We start from the raw sequence: 20,819 nt of genomic DNA on the forward strand, positions 1-20,819 counted from the left end.
TTATGTATGTATTTGTATTGGAAATAACATTGCAACGACGTCATATATTTTACAATTAAAATAATAAATTGGTGACTTAGTTTCAAATAGCAAAATTTATTTCAATTGAAAAGTAATTTCTTTGGCCTAATCATAATTAACAATTGCTTTTGATAATTTGTTTTTGGGTAAATCGATAGAGGGCTTTCGTTCTAAAATCATGCCGGTAGCTACAGTGGCGCCGTTTTCCCGTATCGTAAAAGCTTGTCCATTCGTCATGACCATTTTTCTTAGCAGGGTTATTCGTACATTTGCATGTTCTCCTGGCATTAACATATTATTTGCGGGAACTGAAAAAATATAAATATAAAATATATATGTTTTGTTATAAACAATACTACTCACTCATGTCAATGCGCGCAGGTACATTCCATGTAACACTAAATAACTGTTGTATGTATTTGGAAAGCATTGGTTTTGAGCGTCCGCCTTCAGCCCTTGACAATAAATACATAGAGCCCAAAAAATGATTTGATATATCTTCTGATCCTTGCGCACATAGCAACATGCCACGTTCCACACTGGATATTTTTACACCACGCAATAGAGCTCCAATATTTTCGCCAGCTACCGCCTTTTTTGTGAATTGAATTGTAAATTACCTACTTCATATAGACCATACTTAAAATTTGACTTACCTTTGGTATACTCTTCCGAAAAATTTGTATATCACCCACAGATGTTTTTATATTCTGATTGAAACCCAAAAGATCACATTCGGCATTTTTAATTATTGTTCCTCGTTTTATGGTACCAACTACAACAGTACCTCGCCCAGGCACGGTGAAAGCATTATCAATGGGCAATATAAAAGGCGAATCGAAGTCACGTTTCGGTGTCGGTACATACGAATCAATACTATCAACCAATTTTTCAATAGATGGTACACCAAATGGTGATGTGTCATCACGCAAAGCTAACAAAGCAGATCCACAAATTACTGGGCTATTAAGGCCATCAAATCCGAAATCCGTTAACATTTCACGCATTTCAATTTCTACCAGTTCCAGAACTTCTTGATCCACCAAATCGGCTTTATTTATAAAGACTATAATTTTTTCTATACCTACTTGTTTGGCTAACAACAGGTGTTCCCTGGTCTGAGGCATTTGTCCATCTGTTGCAGCTACAACCAGTATAGCGCCATCCATTTGCGATGCCCCAGATATCATGTTCTTTAAAAAATGCGAGGGTTTAAATGAAATATCCATTGCATAACTTTTACCAATTTACCTTAATATAATCAGCATGGCCGGGACAGTCAGTGTGAGCATATGTTCTTTGTGGTGTGGCATAACCAATGTGACAGGCATTTATAGTTATTCCTCTAGCCTTTTCCTCGGGTGCTCTATCAATCTGATCATACGAAACGAAATCGGCTAAACCTTTCTTCGATAGGACCCGAGTTATGGCTGCTGTTAATGTAGTCTTTCCATGGTCCACGTGACCAATAGTACCAATGTTACAATGTGGTTTTTCTCCATCTAACGCTGCAGCGTTTGGAGATGAAGAGTATGGTCTAATAAAGCCCAATAACCCTGTATTACAATTCGACGTCGCTAGATTTCTCAAAAAACTCCTACTGCTATTGCAATTTGAAAGGTTTACACAACATACCGGATTTAGAAAACGTCGCCAATGGTGTTGTTCCGTAGGTCTGAAGAAATTACTTCCTAACCTTAGTAAAAAGGTTCTCATACTGATGCAGTATGGTAGCTTGATTTAAAAATAACAAAAAAGTTTTCATTGAATAATACTTTAAAATGTAAAAGTTAAAAAACCCACGAAAATTTTTACCTACAAAAATTGTTATTATGAAAACAACAATGGTATTTATCTAACAGCTGGTAGGTAGGGATGCCAATGGCATTAGCTTTTTGAAAATCAGTGTAATTCAATTATTTGTATAAAAAACTTTTGCTAACCAAAAATGTATGTTAACAAATAAATATGTACTTAGAATTGGTTCCAATGTTGGGGATTTTCAAATATATGTAGGTATTTCTCGTTTGGTCGAAAAGTAGATATTAAAAAAGTTCGAAAAATCTTTTCAAAAACACAAGCAGTCGAAAATTTAATTTTTCAGTTTTGCAAAACACTCAGATTTAAGTCACCCTGTTGTTTCATTTACCACTCTTCTTCATCAGGGCGCACTGACAACAAGGTAAAGTCTATAACCCAGCTGTTTTTTCTTTTCGAGCTTTAACTGTGAAATGTTTGTGTTTGTTGAAAAACAAAAATTGGCAAATTTGGCATAACTAGCAAAACTAGCAACAAATTGTATATTGTTTTTGGAAATATTGTATTTGTTTTAGAATTCATCTCTTCTTGTATTCAGTGCACCCTGATTAAACCATAATTTTCGGCAGAGAAAATTGTAGAACACATAAAGTGGAATATATAAAATTTTCTATAGAACAAAATATTATACAAGATTTTTTCTACAGAAAAAACTGTTACACACACAATACTTGTTAGTTTTGTACGATACTGTATGTAGCTAATTGTAATGACGAGACATTTTCGTTTATAATCTAGGCGTATGATTATTATTTATAAAGTACAACAAGTATACTCATGTTCTCTAATAACTTTTTGGAAAAATCGGTGAATAAATGCCAAAAGTGATGACTAAAAATATATTAAAAATATTATTAACATTCATACATATGTAATTCTATATTTATATGATTTTTACATGTATAATTGTAATTTTAATTGTTTGTGTCTTTTTTAACTATATTATGGGTACGTTTCATATGGCCATTAAGTCCTACAAATTGATGGAATTTTGCGTCACACAGCTTACAGGCAAATTTTTTAACCTCTGAGTGTATTTGACGATGTCGTATTAGAGAATGACAATTGGTAAAACCTTTACCGCACGTTTCGCATATTTTATCACGTATATTTAAATGAGTTTTTATATGATCCTTTAGATCGCAGTTTTTCAGAAAATCTTTGGGACACATGGTACATTTAAAGGCACGTATTTTGGTGTGCATACGTGTAACATGAAGGCCTAAATTATTTCGTAATCTAAAACCTTTGCCGCATAATTCACAAACATGTGGCTTTTCAGCCGTGTGCACCAGTGTGTGGATCCTCAATTCAGAAGGTATAGCAAATAATTTTCCACAAAATTCACACGGATATTTCTTTTCAGAGTGAACCCTTTGAGAGTGACATTGTAATGCAGACTTCGAAATAAGTTTCTTCCCACACAGATCGCATTGAAATGAAAAATCTCCGACTTGATGGACTTTCGTTAAGTGATATTTAAAATTGTGTTCCGTATAAAAATTTTTATTGCAAATGTTACAGACAATCTTCACTTTTAATCGCTTCTCCGGCAAAAATTTGCACATTTGTAAATAGTTTTCGCAGCTCTTGGCAAGTTCGGCATCATCTTTACTCTTATGTTTTTGCCTTTTTGTTAAATAGTACCAAGATTGTAATTGATCTATAGCATCCGATACAAGTTCTTCATTAAAATCTATTTCATGTTGAGTGAGCAGAGCGTTGCGAATATCAGTTATGGCCTTTTGTTTATCCTCATATTTCCCATATAATGGATGATCTCCATCGTATAGTAATTGAAATTTCGCATATATGTCAATAAATTTACACGTAGTATCGTCCCATTTATCAAGAATGAGTGGTTTCTGTTTTATTGCAACGAAATAAAAAACAAAACAATTATTAAAGTAACATATTTTTTCTGCTTAATCTAACTAAATACTTAAAACAACTAGTTTAAGATTAAAAAAAATATATTTTTATACCTATAATTTATGTATTTATTTATAGCTGATCATTTAAGTAAGTACTATGCATTTATTTCTCATTAGACAATAAAAACAACTTCATATGTATGTATGGTATAGTAATATTGCAGATTTTATATGTATGTATATCTCTTCTCACACGTTGCTCGTATACGTCAAGTACCTCCTCTTAAAAAGTCTTTTTGTCACATGTTGCATGGACTCTTTCCAAATTATTTCTCGCAATGCTCACTCTCTCGTGGTTTTTATTATTATTATTTTTTTTTTCAAATTAAAACTTTATTACAAATACGTGAATAAACGTTCTTTTCGGAAAAACGTACATTTTCAAAATATTTAATTTCGTCCATATTCAACGCTCCTTTTGTTTGTTCTTTGTGATTCTTAGTACGATAATACCAGGAATGTAATTGTTTTGTATCATTGGAGATTAACATTAGATTATAATTAAGCTAATGTTAAAGTGAATTTTCCATCAAGGATTTTTTTCTCGACAATCTTAATAAGCGGGCTTGTACAGTAAATGACCATACGTATACGATAGAAAAAAGATTAACTACAATGGGTACCAACATAAATACTATTTAAAATTAACTTAAAACCAGAAGAATGCAATATGAGATAACTTTTTCTTTCTAATCAAGAGGACCGAGTGAAAAAAAGAATATTTTTTTCCATAATTTATTTACATATACATATTAATTTAACATACGTGTTGTGTAATTCTAATTATTAGCATCCTTAACTATATTATGAGTTCGTTTCATATGACCATTGAGACCAACAAATTGATGGAATTTTGCGTCACATAGTTTACAGGCAAATTTTTTTATCTCTGAGTGTATCTGACGATGTCGTATTAGCGAATGACAATTTGTAAATCCTTTGCCACAAGTTTCGCATATTTTGTCCCGTATATTTAAATGCGTCTTTACGTGATCCTTCAGATCGCCTTTTTTGAGAAAATCTTTAGGACACATGGTACATTTAAAGGCACGTACCTTGGTGTGCATACGTGTAACATGTAGACCCAATTTATTTCGTAGTCTAAAACCTTTGCCACATAATTCACAGACATGCGGCTTCTCATTCGTATGTACCAATGTGTGTATCTTGAGTTGAGAGCGAATCGTAAATAATTTTCCACAGAATTCACATGGAAACTTATTTCCAGAGTGGACCCTTTGAGTATGACTTTGCAAAGCAGAATTCGAAACAAGTTTCTTTCCACAATGATTACATTGAAAAGATATTTCTCCAATTTGATGAACCTTCGATAAATGATATTTATAATGATTCTCCGTATAAAAGATCTTATCGCAATTGCTACACGGAAACTTAACCCTTTTTTTCTTTTCTGGCAAAAATTTGCACAGTTTTAAATATTTTGCGTAGCATTTTTGAAGTTCATAATTATAATTAGTCACATGTTGTCGACGTTTGCTCGAATAGTACCAAGATCGTAGTTGATCAATGGCTTCGGTTACGATTTCATCGTTGAAGTTTATATCATGTTGACTCAATAGGGTGCTGCGAATCTCAGATATGGCTTTTAGTTTTTCCTCACTTTTGCCATGTAATGGATGATCTGGATCGTAAAGTAATGGAAATTTCGAATAAATATCGATAAATTTACACGTAGTTTCATTCCATTTGTCAAGAGTGAGTGGGTTCTGTTTTATTGCAACGAAATAAAGAAAACAATTATTAAAGAAACATATTTATTCGGCTTAATCTTATTAAAGAAATAAAACAACCGATTTATTATTAAAAAGACTTTTTCAGTATTATTTATTTATATAACGGATCTGGTAAGTATTTGATATAAATAACTACATGGTAGCGATAATCTTATAGATTTATTAATTCTCACTAACAATATCATGGGTGCGTTTCATGTGAGCGTTTAGACCCACAAATTGATGAAATTTAGCATCACATAATTTACAAGCATATCGCTTAACAGCCGAATGTATTTGCCGATGCCGTCGCAGTGAATCGCAATTTGAAAATCCCTTGCCACACGTAACACATATTTTATCTCGAATATTTAAATGGCTTTTCACATGATCCGTCAAGTCCCGTTTCTTTAGAAAGTCTTTGGGGCACATATTGCACTTGAAAGCACGTACTTTTGTGTGGATAGCCGTAATGTGATAGCCCAATTGTGTCTTTACTCTAAATGATTTACCACAAAATTCACAGACGTGGGGCTTTTCGGCCGTATGAACCATGCTATGAAAATTATGTTCCGACTTTGTTGCAAATAACTTGCTGCAAAATTCACATTTATATTTTCTTTTGGCATGCATTCGTTGTATGTGTTGATGTAGTATAGTCTTCTTTCCAAATTTTTTTCCGCACTGGTCACACTCAAAGGGCAAATTACCCATTTTATGACACTTGAAGAGGTGGCCTTTTAAATTGTTTTCTAAATTAAAACATTTATTACAAATACTGCACAGATATTTTTCTTTTAAACGTTCTTCTGGGAAAAAAGTACACTTTTGAAAGTATTCCATTTCGTCCGCATTGAGCTGTGTCTTTCTTTGTTCTTTATAATTTTTAATACGATAATACCATGAATGCAATTGTCTTATAGCATTAGAGAGGCATTCGGATTTTAGTTTTAAATTATGCTCATGTAAAAGTGTATTTGAAAATTCCATCAAGGATTTTGATTTTTCTTCAAAATTCCGATACAACGGATGACTACCGTTGTATAGTTGAGGAAACTTGGCATAAGTAACGATGAAAGCTAATGTATATTCGTCCAACTTTTTCAAATTTAGTGGCTTCTGATACAATTTCTGTGGTGTCGCAGGAAAATGGAGATAAAAATAAAATAATTATTTATTTATATCAACTATAATTGGCTAAATCTTTGCGACCCGCATATGATAGAAAGTGATTACGATATACACATAAATAATGTATTAAATAATCAGTTTAACACCTACAATCAATCAATTTCAAATTTTGACCAAGAGACACGAAAGATAAAAAGCATTTTAAGTGTGTACAATTATTTATTAATATAAATTACACATACATATGTACTTAATTCTAATTGCTTCTAATCCTTAACTATATTATGAGTACGTTTCATATGACCATTGAGTCCAACAAATTGATGGAATTTTGCGTCACATAGTTTACAGGCAAATTTCTTTACCTCTGAGTGTATCTGACGATGTCGTCTAAGGGAATGACAATTTGTAAAACCTTTACCACACGTGTCGCATATTTTATCGCGTATATTTAAATGTGTTTTTACGTGGTCCTTCAGATCGGCATTTTTGAGAAAATCTTTGGGACACATGGTGCATTTAAATGCACGTATCTTGGTGTGCATACTGGTAACATGAAGACCTAAATTATTTCGCAATCTAAAACCTTTTCCGCATAATTCGCATACATGCGGCTTCTCATTCGTGTGTACCAATATGTGGAGCTTAAGTTGCGAGTGTATCGTAAATAATTTTCCACAAAATTCACATGGATATTCCTTTCCAGAGTGAACCCTTTGAGTATGACTTTGCAAAGCAGAATTCGAAACAAGTTTCTTTCCACATTGAGTGCATTGAAAGGAAATTTCTCCAACTTGATGAACCTTCGATAAATGATATTTACAATGATTCTCCGTATAAAAGATCTTATCGCAAATGCTACATGGAAACTTAACTCTTTTTTGTTTTTCTGGCAAAAATTTGCATAGTTTTAAATATTTTGCGTAGCATTTCTTAAGTTCATCGTTATTATTAGTCACATGTTGTCGACGTTTGCTCGAATAGTACCAAGATCGTAGTTGATCAATGGCTTCGGTTACGATTTCATCGCTGAAATTTATATTATGTTGACTCAACAGGGTGCTGCGTATCTCAGATAAGGCTTTCTGTTTTTCTACGTTTTTGCCATGTAATGGATGATCTGGATCGTAAAGCAATGTAAATTTCGAATAAATATCGATAAATTTACACGTAGTTTCATTCCATTTGTCAAGAGTGAGTGGGTTCTGTTTTATTGTAATGAAATGAAGAAAACAATTATTTTAATAGAACAGAAAAACGAAAACTTTTCATCTTATTCGAATTAAATACATATGTATGTATATTTCTACTTCACGCAAAGTGCAATAATATTTTGAAGGAAAAAGTTACAATATCAAAATGAAATTTTCTCAGTTATTTATTAAAATAAATGTGTTTTATTACATGTAGTTAGTTACTAAAGTATGTAATTCTAATTGTTAGCTTCTTTAACTATATTATGTGTGCGTTTCATATGACCATTGAGTCCAACAAATTGATGGAATTTAGCGTCACACAGTTTACAGGCAAATTTCTTTATATCTGAGTGTATCTGACGGTGTCGTATCAAAGAATGGCAATTTGTAAAACCTTTGCCACAGGTTTCACATATTTTGTCGCGAATATTTAAATGGGACTTCATGTGATCCCTCAGATCTGTATTTTTGAGAAAATCTTTGGGGCACATTGTGCATTTGAAGGCACGAATCTTGGTGTGCATACGTGTAACATGGAGACTCAAAAGATTGCGCAGTCTGAAGCATTTACCACATAATTCGCATATATGTGGTTTCTCTGCCGTGTGTATCCGTGTATGGACCTTCAATTCAGCAGGAATAGCGTACAATTTTCCACAAAACTCACATGGATATTTCTTCTCAACATGTACCCTTAGATTGTGATAAAGTACAGCATTTTTCGATACAAGTTTTTTTCCGCACAAATCACATTGAAACGAAAAATCTCCCACTTTATGAACTTTTGTTAAATGGTATTTTAAATTATGCTCTGTGTAGAAAACCTTTTCGCACATGCTACACGGAATCTTCTCTTTTGATCGCTTCGCCGGCATAAATTTGCACATTTTTAAATACTTCTCAGTTGTTTTGTCAAGTTTACCTTTTCGTCGTTTGACTCGTATTAACCAAGATTTCAATTCATCTATGGCAATGGCTATTAATTCTTCGTTAAAATCAATATTATGCTGACTTTTTAGGGTACTGATAATGTCTGTAAAAGCCTTTTGTTTATCTTCTAAATTGCCGTATAATGGGTTTTTCTTGTCATAAAGTAATGGAAATTTTTCAAAAATTTCGATAAATTTGCATGTAGTATCATCCCATTGGTCAAGATTGAGCGGTTTCTATTATATTACAACGAAATAAAGAAAACAATTAGTATAACAAGTCCTTTTTAAAGCGAACAAAGTGGTTATTCAACCGTTTTGAAATTAAAAGAAACACAATGATTTATTTGTTCAAATAAAATTGTATATTTCCATTTCCTTAATAGTGGTAAAATAAATTTCATTATTTTCTCTAATAATAAACAGTCAACAAGTTGATGAAATTTTGATGATACATATTGGAATATTGTTAAAGTCATCTAGTAGATTCCCATGTTTTCCCCAAGTTTTGTTGCAATTTTGTGTAGCACTATCGCGGCATTGCACTGTGAGTTCTATTCTTAGGAAAATCTTTCGACATATTGTTAACAAATATCTATCGCTAAGTTGGCAATCGTTGGCCAATTGTCGTGTAAAGGTGCTAATGTCATTTATTGCTTTTATTGTTTGGAAAAGTCTTTCCAAATGTCATTCACTCAAAGAGTAATTAAACATTAAAAATTAACCTATAAATTAATGGTTAATCTGCACCATTTAACATAATATGAACATACTAAGCTATACATACAGTAATACCAAAAATTCCACACATTCTATATTATTTTTGCTTTAATCATTTTTATTTGTAAATTACGGTTACATTGTACATGTTCATTCATAAGTGCATATGTATCTTTGCAGCTATTTAGTAAAGTAATTAATTTAAATTTTTCAAAATTTATTTGCTTTTCTCAGAACTTCTTTTTACATCCTTGTGAATACGTTTTTTATGTCTGTGTAGACTTATTAATTGATTGAACTTCTCGTCGCACAATTTACACTCATATCTTTTGATATCCGAATGTATTTGACGATGTCGTCTAAATGAATGGTTATTCGAAAACCCCTTGCCACAAGTTTCACATATCTTGTCACGTATATTCAAATGAGCTTTAATGTGATCCGTCAGATCACGTTTTGTTAGGAAATCCTTGGGACACATTGTACATTTGTGGGCACGTATTTTCGTGTGGACAGCGGTGACATGATAACCCAATTGAGTTTTAATTCTAAACGATTTGCCACAAAATTCACAGACATGTGGCTTTTCGTCCGTGTGTATTCTGGTGTGAAAATTTTGTTCCGATTTTGTGGCAAATAGTTTGTCGCAAAATTCGCAGCGATATTTTCTGCTGGCGTGCATTCGTTGTACGTGCTGTTGTAGTATAGTTTTTTGTGAGAACTTTTTACCACACTCATCGCACTTAAAGGACAAATCGCCGATTTGATGGTATCTGAAGAGATGCCCGTCCAAACTACTTTTTAAATTAAATATTTTTTTACAAATGGTGCAAAAGTATTTATCAATTTGGCGCTTCGGCGGAAGAAACGAACATTTTCTGAAGTATTCCATTTCGTGGTTATTTAATTTTCTCTTTTGGTTCTCGTTGCGTGTTTTGGAATGATAATACCAGGACTGTAATTGTCTGATGGCATTGGAAAGACGTTCAATTGAGAGATTTAACCCGTTATCTAGTAAAAGTTGATCCGCAAATTCAGTTAGAGATTTTAATTTTTCCTCAATATTTCCGAATAACGGATGATATCCATCATATAGTTGTGGAAATTTTTCATAAGTCTCTATGAAACTAAAAGTATTTCCATCCAACTTTTTAAAATTTAATAGGTTTTTGTTCAGTTCCTGTGTTTTTATTAAGGAAAATAAAGACAATAAAAGGAAACAATAATTGTAAAATGATTATGGAATTTGTATGAATAGAAGAACTTAAAACGGCATTTTTATAAAAAAAGGAAAATTTCTATTCGACAATATGAGGGAGGGAAGATTATTAAAATATTATACCAATTTAACGACTAAAATGCAATTATTCTTGTGGTAAAGTATTTAATTATATTCGTCTTTATTTTAATTAAGAAGTATAATTTTACAATGAAATTTCATTCGAAAATGAATCTTTTTTTACAATGTTATGCGTACGTTTCATGTGACTGTTTAGGCCAACAAACTGGTGATATTTAGCATCGCATAATTTGCAGGCATATCGCTTTACTTCCGAATGTATCTGACGATGTCGTATTAACGAATGGTTATTCGAAAAGCCCTTTCCACACGTTTCGCATACCTTGTCCCGGATATTTAAGTGCGTTTTAATGTGATCGGTCAAGTCACGCTTCTTAAGGAAATCCTTGGGACACATGGTGCATTTATAGGCACGAATCTTGGTGTGTATTGCTGTCACATGGTAGCGTAGTTGAGTCTTTATTCTAAAAGCTTTTCCGCACAGTTCGCATACATGTGGCTTTTCAGCCGTATGTACCATAGTGTGAACTTTTAGCTCCGATTTTATGGCAAAGAGTTTTCCACAGAAACCGCAGGAAAATTCTTTGCTGCCGTGCATTCGTTGCACATGCTCTCGAAGTATATTTTTTTGTGCATATTTTCTGCCACATTTATCGCACTCAAAGGACAAATCGCCGATTTGATGGTGTCTGAAGAGATGGCCGTCCAAACTACTTTTCAAAGTAAATTGTTGTTTACAAATTGTGCAAAAGTATTTATCAATTAGGCGCTTTGGAGGGAAAAATGAACATTTTCTGAAGTATTCCATTTCGTGGTCATTTAATTTTTTCTTTTGGTTTTCGTTGCGTGTCTTAGAATGATAATACCACGACTGTAATTGTCTGATGGCGATAGATAGATTTTGAATTGAGAAATTTAAACCATTATAGAGTAAAAGTTGATCTGCAAATTCAGTTAAAGATTTCAATTTTTCTTCAACATTTTCGTACAAAGGATGATTTCCATCATATAGTTGAGGAAATTTTTCATAAGTATCTATGAACATTAATGTGTTCCCATCCAACTTTTTAAAATTTAATAGATTTTGGTTCTGTTCCCGGTTCTTGTTACGTTCCTGTTTTTTATTAAGTTCCTGTTTTTTTATTAAGGAAAATAAAGACAATAAAAGGAAATAATAGTTGTAAAATAATTGCTGATTTTAAAGAATATATAATAACTTAAAACGACATTTAAAAAAAATAAGTAAAGACTAGATTAAATATGAGGGGAGATTGATTATTAAAATGTTAAACCAAATGTAACGATTAAAATGCAATTATTACTCTTCTTATTGGATAATTATTTATTATGAATATACGTCTTTATTTTAGTTGATAAGTGTATTTTTTACAATGAAATTTCATTCGATTATGAATCTTTTTTTACAATATTATGCGTACGTTTCATATGACCGTTTAGACCAACAAACTGGTGAAATTTAGCATCACATAATTTGCAGGCATATCGCTTTACTTCCGAATGTATCTGACGATGTCTAATTAACGAATGACTGTTCGAAAAGCCCTTTCCACACGTTTCGCATATCTTGTCGCGTATATTTAGGTGCGTTTTGATGTGATCGGTCAAGTCGCGCTTCTTAAGGAAATCCTTGGGACACATAGTGCATTTATAGGCACGAATCTTGGTGTGTATTGCAGTCACATGGTAGCGTAATTGAGTTTTTATTCTAAAAGCTTTTCCGCATAGTTCGCAGACATGTGGCTTTTCCGCCGTATGAACCATGTTGTGAACTTTTAGCTCCGATTTTATGGCAAAGAGTTTTCCACAGAAACCGCACGGGAATTTTCTACTGACGTGCATTCTTTGAATGTGTGTTTGCAGTGTGGATTTGATTTCAAATTTCTTTCCACATTGCTCGCATTGGAAGGGTAGGTCGCCTATCTGATGATATCTAAAGAGATGACCCTTTAGATTGTGTTCCATTTTGAAGTTTTTCTTACAAACATGACAATAAAATTTCGTTTTTAAACGTCTTGCTGGTAAAAAGTTACACTTTTTGAAATATTCCTCTTCGTCCTTTTTCAATCTATTTTGTTTTCCCTTGCGCTGCTTGGCATCGTAATACCAAGAATGCAACTGATTTATTGCCGAGGACAGTGTTTCTTCTTTAAAATCGATATTATGTTCAGTTAAAAGTGCATTTGTTAGATCGTTATTAGCTTTTTGTACTTCCTCGAAATTACCATACAATGGATGCTCTCCGTCGTATAGAAGGGGGAATTTTGCGTAAGCATCGATGAATTTCGAAGTATTGTCATCCCATTGTTTGAGCGTTAATGGTTTCTGTTTTGTTTAAAGAAGAAATAAAGACAACAAAAATAAAACAATTATTTAGCATTATTTTCAAAATATGAATGGCGATTAAAAGAATCAAACGCTATTTGCGTGAAGCAATAACAGTTGAACAGTGCAGTTCAAAGTTCTTGAAATTGAGATTTAAATTATAGAACCACCGTGTTGAGAAAATACTCAAAAACGACAACAAAACAATGGGATGGATGCTTCACAATTGGAGAGAAAGTGTGATAATCAATCAAACAATTTAATAATTAAAAATATGAAGAAAATACTTTGCATTCTGTTTTTATTTTGCTGTACAAATCGTATGTATTTATTTTTTATTAATTTATAATTAAAAGTATGTATGTGTGTATGTTAGATTAGGTTATTGTTAAACTGCTATAATTATAATAAATATTTATGGATCTTTCTTTTTCACGATATTGTGAGTGCGTTTCATGTGACCGTTAAGACCAACAAACTGATGAAATTTGGCATCGCACAATTTGCATTCGTACTTCTTCACCGCCGAATGTATTTGGCGGTGACGAATCAAGGAATGACAATTGGAAAATCCTTTACCACATGTCTCGCAAATCTTGTCGCGTATATTTAAATGCGACTTGATGTGATCAGTTAGGTCGCGCTTCTTTTTAAAGTCCTTGGGACACATGGTACATTTGAAAGCGCGAATATTAGTGTGTATCGCTGTAACATGATAGCCCAATTGAGTTTTTAACCTAAATGATTTGCCACATTGCTCACATACGTGAGGCTTTTCAGCTGTGTGAATCTTGATATGAGTGTTCAGTTCTGGCATTATGGCAAACTTTCTGCCACAATATTCACAGGGAAACTGCTTGCCAACGTGTACGCGAAGTACGTGAACTCTCAAATACAATTTTGAGTCGAATTTTTTTCCACATTGATCACACTCGAATGGTAGTTCTCCTATTTGGTGAGCTTTATACAGATGTAGCTTTAAGTTGTGTTCCGTATAAAAGAGTGTATTACACAATTCACAAATCATCCTTTGCCTCAGTTTCAATTGTTTCGAAGGCATGAATTTGCACAATTTCAAATATTTATCTTCGATACTACTTGTTAGTTTATACCGGTTTCCTTTACGCCGTTTCGTATCGTAATACCAAGATTGGAATTGTTCAATGGCATTTGACAAGACTTCTTTGCTAAAATCTATATTGTATTCACTTAATAATGTTTGGCTTAGATCGGATAGAGCTTTATGCCTCGCTTCAGCACTATTAAATAATTGATGTTTTGTATTGTAGAGGACCGAAAATCTTGCGTATGTTTCGATGAAGTTAGAAGTATTTTCATCCCATTGCTTGAATATTAATGGACACTTTTTTGTTTTAAGAAAATAAAGAAACAAAAAATACAACAATTATTTTTCACTATTACAATCGCTTGTCGCCGCAAACAACTACATAAACATAATGGATTGATAAAATGAAATTTTAAAAAATAGAATCACTTCATTTCATCGCTCCAGCGCAATTTCGCGTTTTTCACAAACGAAATACATTTCACTGGGATCATTGAAAAAAGCGTAATAGTGTACGATATTTGATTTGTATTGTCAATTTCAATTTGTACATTTAAATATAAAGTGAGTAAAAATTAATTAAGATGCTTTACACATATTTTATGAATATTTTGCCAAACTTAAACAAATTCGTCATATTTTAAAATGATGTGTCCTTCTAATGCTATATGTTTACTTAGAATACAATAACCTTTCTAAAGGTTAGTCTCACTAATCGTTACCTGCAATTACAAACTATGCTTTCTAACAGTTTATACAGTTTAATTGAATACTGAAAGAAAGGAATTTTTAAGTTTTATTCACAAAAAAATCAAATACGAAATTTTAATTTTTTACAGAAGTAAAAAACCCTTGTTATATTTGTGAGCTATTTTTCATACAAAATTCATGTAATAAACCTTTAATAAATGTTTGCCAAAAAGTACTTTTTCTTGTTTTTAGATCAATCTTGTAAAGGTGAGATTGTTGTACTAATTCTTTCTTCCAACAATAATAGAAACATAACGTTTTTTTATAATCGATAACAATTCAATTTTTTACTAAAAACTTGACTTCACTTATAATTCGAATTTTATTAAATAAATATATTTAATTTCTCTAAAAATTCGTATTTTATTAGAAAAAATTTTAAATTTCACTAAATTTTTAATTTTCTCTAAAAATCAATATTTTTTCAAAAATTAAAAGTTTCACATAAAAAATATAAAATTTTCACCGAAACATTCAAAAAATTTAAATTTTCTTTAAAAATTCAAATTATCACAAAAAATTGTTTTAATCAAAAAAATTAGATTTTTTCTTAAAAATTTAAATTTGAACATTCGATAAAATTCAAAAATTTTATAAAAAAAACTTGTAGAATTTTAACATAAATCAGAAGTGAACTGTATCTTTCATTAAAAAAATATATTTATACATATACAAGATATCCTGAATAAAATAGTAGTGGAATCAGATCGAATAATTTTGTAAAATTTTGGCAAAATATTACAATCTTAATAGAAATAAAGGCATTTAATCAAATTTCTATCACTGCGTATTATTTTCAATTGAAATTTTACTTACGTTCTGTTTATCTCCTTCTGGTATGGCCTTTTTAGCTAGCAGATCTTTCAGAAAATCACATTTCTCATAATAACCTTTTGCAATAGATGTAACTTTTTTGGTATCACCATTGTCCAAATCAGATTTAATTATGACACAATATTTGTGTATCTGGTTTATTGCTGATTTTAATCCAGTTGGCTTCAGGAATATATTGAACTTCTGCATGCCATTTATAATGGCCTGTTCGGCTTCTTTTTGTGCTTTTGGATTTTCAAATAAAGGATCATTAATATCCCACAGAACAGGTTGGCTTTTGTACAATTCAATGAAATCGTTTACATGTCGTTTTTTACGATAAAATGTTGGAGTAAACTAAAAAAAAGAAAATCCTATAATTTCAAAGATATTTTTAAAATATTACGCATAAATCATACTTTGTCTGTGGATATTGGAAGTTCGTTATCATCGGACTCGGAATCTGCGGCATTATCATTGTCCTCATCACGATAATCTTCGTCATCAGAATCATCATTATCTAGTTCATCAGCCATATAATCTTCATCCTTTACATCTGAATCTAAAGCATCCAATACATCTGTTGCATCTGCACTCTCCTTTTCCTCTAAAGCCAATATAGGGTCAATAAAAGGCTAAAAACACAACAAAACAAAAACATTGTAATAACCTTCTTAGATCATCGTTTGCGCACTTACCTCAATTTCCTGAACGTCATACTTAATATCATCAATAAACTCCTCGTGTGGATCAACATCCATTTCATCCTTAACTTCAACATCTGGCTTTTGTTCTTCATTCTCGTCTTGGCATTCGTCTTCATCGTCATCACTATCGTCTTCATCTTTAATTTTTCTTACAATCTGCCGTGATGGTGCAGCTCCCTTTTCATTGAGTTCTTTATGCTTCGCTTTTACGTGACTTGTAAAATCATTGTAACGCCGAGATTTCTTTTTGCACAATACACAGCATAGAATAAATGTATCCTTCAATTCATCCAAAAATACATTTCCACAGAGAATCATTTTATTATTACTTTTTTTCAATTAATTAATTTTCTCAACAAAATATTTTCTATACCGTTTACTGCAAATATCTACAATATTTTTTGTTGTCTGAAAAAAACCAAGCTATTTTGACATTCAATTCTTTGCTCATTCGTAGTGTCAGTAACAGAGCCCTGCGCCGACAAATATTAACGGCGGCGGCTACTAACACTAAATATGTCGGCGGCGGCTTAAAATCGACTGTAAGCCGGCTAAGTTTTCAACTACGTTTAGTTTTTAATTTTTCTACGATTTTAAATAAAAACGGAATCCGAGAGATCAGAAAGTGGGATTTTGGAAGCAAATATATTGTTTATAACAACAAAACAGAGCAAACTCAAAAGTTGTGTGAGAAATTATGCAGGGATGAATAAAAAATTCGTAAAAATTAAAAACAAATCCTTTCTCCAAGTTTTACTAGGATCTACCGATATTTAACCCTATCCTCCATATAAAAAAAATTGCAGAAAATCAGTTTCTAAAAAATTTTGCATTAAGAAAATGATCAATAACGTAAAAACAAAGATTTTTTATTTGTTTATTTACTAGCTATACCCAGTGTGCTGTGCTACCCTAAAAGCAATATAAATAAAAAACCCACTTAACGATTTTGATGATTCTAGATATACAATTTGTTACATATGGGAGATTCCACGCAAATTATTGCAATTTCGCCAATTATTCCGAACGTTAATTAAGATTTTAATTTAATCTATGAAAAATTTTAATAATCTAATAGCTTCCCAGATATACTAAATTTTGTATTAAATTCATATGGGAAGTGCCAAGCCCCCCATTGAAAGTCCGCCCGTTATTCTCTAAATGTTCTTCAGTAAAATTTGAAGATTCTAGCTCTAATAGTTTCACAGATATACGAATTTTTCTATTTAATTCAAGCCCCCCAGATGAAAGTCCGCCCTTTTTTCTCCAAAATGTTCAGATGAATATTAAAGTTCTTCGTGCAAAATTTTAAGAATTTAGTTCTATTAGTTTCCCAGATAAACTAATTTTTGTATTTAATTCATATGGGAGGTTCCGCTCCCCTCATTGGTAGTCCCCAATTTATTACCCAAAATGTTTACATGGATGTTAAAGTTCTTCCAGAACAACATCATTTAAAGGGATCACAAAGAGATTGAAAAATATTCCAAAAGTTTCACTTTGAAAACATTATTAGAGTGTATGAAAACTCGCAACTCCTATTTTAGCGGTAATTTATGATTAAAATAAGTAAGAAGTAAGAGTTATATTTGGTAAATCATATGTCGTAACGTCACCGTGATTTTCGGATTAGGGGCTTAAATGTGGAATTGGATCAATTATGGACAAAGTTCTCTATAATTTAAAGTATTGTTTTTAATTCTACCATAATTCTATCATAATGATAACTTTTGGAATGATGTATTAGCTATAAATTGATTTTCTGTAAGAGGGTTATATTGGCGGACCGATCCTCATAATTTTATTTTTCATAAATGTAGGTTTCGGTTCCTAAAAATATTTTTTTCGTAGACATCGAAATTTAAAAGCCATTTATGTGCGTTTAAGTCATTTTCTGAAGAAGATTTCATATACATACATATTTACATTACATATTTTCGTTCCAACAAAAATTGTTTTATTATGGTATTGATAAGTGAATAGAAAACGTTAAAATCAATTATTGAAGGGGGCAGGGTCAATTATGGCCTATAGAGATTTCGATTGACATCGAGAGCTTTTTGCAAAATGGATGTAAGCGAGATAAATTTTCGTTCAATTAGGATACTGCGTGTTTAATTTTATGTTTATATATTCAATATTTTAGAAAATTCAAAAAGTACCAGTTAAAGAACGAAAAATTACCAGAAATACTCCATTTTAAATTTTCATTCACTCAAGTCTCTGATTGCTTAGTTTTGTGTTTTTAGGTTCATTATAATAGAAAATTCAAATAGAACCAGTTGAAGAACGAAAAAGTTCCAAAAAGAACCGTTTTATATGTTCTCACTTACTCTCCATGCCCTACAGGTTTAATTTTATGTCTATAGGTTCAATATTATAGAAAATTCAAAAAATACCTTTTGAAGAACGAAAAAGTACCAAAAAGTCCCCTTTTATATGTTATCACTTAATCCGGGCTGTACATTCCTAATTTCATGTTTCTAGGTTCAATATTATAAAAAATTCAAAAAGTACCAGTCGAAGAACGAAACAGTACCAAAATGTCCCCTTTTACATGTTATCACTTAATCCGGGCTGTACATTCTTAATTTCATGTTTCTAGGTTCAATATTATAAAAAATTCAAAAAGTACCAGTCGAAGAACGAAAAAGTACTAAAAAGTCCCTTTTTATAGATTATAATTTACTCCTGGCTCTACATATTTATTTTTATGTTTCTAGGTTTAATTTTATGGAAAACTCAAAAAGTACCAGTCGATACAGTTCCCATTTTATAGATTCTCATTTACTCCAGGCTCTACGTGCATAATTTCATGTTTCTATGTTCAATTTAATAGAAAACTCAAAAAGTACCTTTTGAAGAACGAAAAAGTACCAAAAAGTCCACTTTTATAGATTCTCAAGTGCTTAATTACATGTTTCTAAGTTCTAAGTCAAAAAAGTACCAGTTGCAACATCGTATTGGGAGCCCGTTATTATATATTCATATGTATAAGTTAATAAACCAAAAACAATTTTTTATAAAAAAGTACCAAAAATAGGTACAATTTTCACCCCTTGAACGTCCGAATATACAAAAAGTACTAAATTCATATTTTTATTTGTTCGTAAAGTTATGGATTCAAAAATATTTTTTGAATGTTCTCTGGTTTAAAAGATACCAAGAAGTACCAAATTACTTCTACCCGTTTATTCCCCAAAGGGGCCGAATTTGAAGAAATTACCGGACACCTGTCCGCTTTTTTTTAAATGAACGACGATAAGCATCAACAGTTTTTGTAACTTTTCTAGTTTAGGAGATTTGAGGTTACCGAATTTACGTTTTTACCCTTTTTTAACCCCCAAAAAATTCGAATTTCCAAAAATCCCGTCTTATTGGATACATTTGGGGGGAGACTAACATCCTGCCCAAATTTCAGCTCTTTAGCTTCAACCGTTTAGGCTCTACGATGATGAATCAGTCAGTTAGAACGTTAGAATTTTATATACGATGTACATAGATTTCGTGCATTGAATTACTGTAAAAACATTGTAGTGTTCGACTTGAATTCAAGTTTCCTTTTCACTGGAGAATGCTGTTGAATTAAAGCGTAATGAAAGTGTATTTCAACACTTGAAATTTGAATGTTTGACTGGAATTAAACTTGTTTCAAACTTTAATTCCAGCAAGAATGCTTATTTGGTATAGTGTGACAACTATAAGGGATCTAAAGTCGACATAAAGCCCACAATGGTTAGTACCAATATTTTGCCCAAACAACATCTACATACCTAGCCAGGTTATATCCTCTAGGTCCGTGAAGACATTCTCTACAAAGCTATAAATTTGTATAAAAGGCGGCTTAACAATTGTTTCTTGTAAATATTCGGCCACCATAGTGTTTGGAGACAACAAGAGCTTCACTGAAAGGCACACCTGACAGACATCGCGCTCTATTATGGGTGTATGGTAGTGATTCTGAGATCAATGGTATAATAATAAGTATGTATCCCAAGGAGACCCCCTGAATACGGCAATCAGCTTCCTTCCATTGCCTCTAGGTGATAATATACCATGTCACCACTAGCCGACCGACCACCACACCCTAGGGGGTGACTATTTATTTCAACATTGGCATGTCCTCCTAGGAGGACATATACCTCCTAAGGAGGTATACAATTGCCACTCTCCAAGAGAGTGGGACTTCTTCCACGAGACCCTCATGATGCCTCCTCTTTCTTTCTCTAATATAAGAGACAAACAATTAATTATTTAACATGTAATGTACTTACATTTTTTAATATTCTTCTAGATCTCACAAACAACAGGCCAAATCTATCAATATTTTTAGTAAAATACTAAAAATACTTTTATAC

At 32.0% G+C, this 20,819-nt stretch overlaps 4 protein-coding genes and 1 long non-coding RNA gene across 13 annotated transcripts; 1 reads left to right on the plus strand and 4 right to left on the minus strand.

The window, feature by feature from the left end:
- Positions 1 to 15: 15 nt before the first annotated feature.
- On the minus strand, positions 16 to 1,958 carry LOC119615448 (elongation factor Tu). Of its 3 annotated transcripts, XM_037971470.1 has the most exons (6): positions 1,837 to 1,958; positions 1,273 to 1,755; positions 1,106 to 1,214; positions 678 to 1,036; positions 385 to 613; positions 16 to 329 (listed from the first exon to the last, which is right to left on the minus strand). In XM_037971470.1, exons 2-6 carry the CDS (start codon positions 1,735 to 1,737, stop codon positions 127 to 129), a joined length of 1,365 nt encoding a protein of 454 aa, XP_037827398.1. In that variant the 5' UTR covers positions 1,738 to 1,755; positions 1,837 to 1,958; the 3' UTR covers positions 16 to 126. The 3 variants fall into 3 exon arrangements, with proteins under 3 accessions (XP_037827398.1, XP_037827386.1, XP_037827390.1); XM_037971458.1 differs by having other exon boundaries at positions 678 to 1,214; XM_037971462.1 differs by having other exon boundaries at positions 678 to 1,214; positions 1,841 to 1,919.
- Positions 1,959 to 2,231: 273 nt separating this feature from the next.
- LOC119615483 lies at positions 2,232 to 3,750 on the plus strand. 2 transcript variants are annotated; one of them, XR_005232455.1, is made up of 2 exons: positions 2,232 to 2,710; positions 2,811 to 3,750. It is a non-coding gene; the product is annotated as an uncharacterized LOC119615483 (long non-coding RNA). The 2 variants fall into 2 exon arrangements; XR_005232456.1 differs by having other exon boundaries at positions 2,232 to 2,646.
- Positions 3,751 to 4,520: 770 nt separating this feature from the next.
- On the minus strand, positions 4,521 to 5,539 carry LOC119615781 (gastrula zinc finger protein XlCGF8.2DB-like; the record flags this gene model as incomplete). Its single annotated transcript, XM_037971775.1, has 1 exon — positions 4,521 to 5,539. A coding segment is annotated over one exon (987 nt), but the record flags the coding sequence as incomplete, so codon positions are not given.
- LOC119615471 (oocyte zinc finger protein XlCOF15-like) lies at positions 5,538 to 6,631 on the minus strand. The gene has a single exon (XM_037971479.1). It carries the CDS (start codon positions 6,494 to 6,496, stop codon positions 5,690 to 5,692), a length of 807 nt encoding a protein of 268 aa, XP_037827407.1. The 5' UTR covers positions 6,497 to 6,631; the 3' UTR covers positions 5,538 to 5,689.
- A 212-nt stretch (positions 6,632 to 6,843) lies between these two features.
- LOC119615366 (zinc finger protein interacting with ribonucleoprotein K-like) lies at positions 6,844 to 16,925 on the minus strand. Of its 6 annotated transcripts, none has more exons than XM_037971445.1 (4): positions 16,453 to 16,918; positions 16,174 to 16,389; positions 15,758 to 16,111; positions 6,844 to 7,842 (listed from the first exon to the last, which is right to left on the minus strand). In XM_037971445.1, the coding sequence occupies exons 1-4, from the start codon at positions 16,777 to 16,779 to the stop codon at positions 6,904 to 6,906; spliced, it is 1,836 nt and encodes a 611-aa protein (XP_037827373.1). In that variant the 5' UTR covers positions 16,780 to 16,918; the 3' UTR covers positions 6,844 to 6,903. The 6 variants fall into 6 exon arrangements, with proteins under 6 accessions (XP_037827373.1, XP_037827375.1, XP_037827362.1 ...); XM_037971447.1 differs by lacking the exon at positions 6,844 to 7,842 and adding an exon at positions 7,994 to 8,999; XM_037971434.1 differs by lacking the exon at positions 6,844 to 7,842 and adding an exon at positions 9,608 to 10,662.
- Between the last annotated feature and the right edge of the window lie 3,894 nt (positions 16,926 to 20,819).

The sequence above is a fragment of the Lucilia sericata genome, unplaced genomic scaffold (genome assembly GCF_015586225.1).
Source record: "Lucilia sericata isolate MDLA Ls3-8-SP2 unplaced genomic scaffold, ASM1558622v1 Contig000048F_arrow, whole genome shotgun sequence".
Lineage (NCBI taxonomy): Eukaryota > Metazoa > Arthropoda > Insecta > Diptera > Calliphoridae > Lucilia > Lucilia sericata.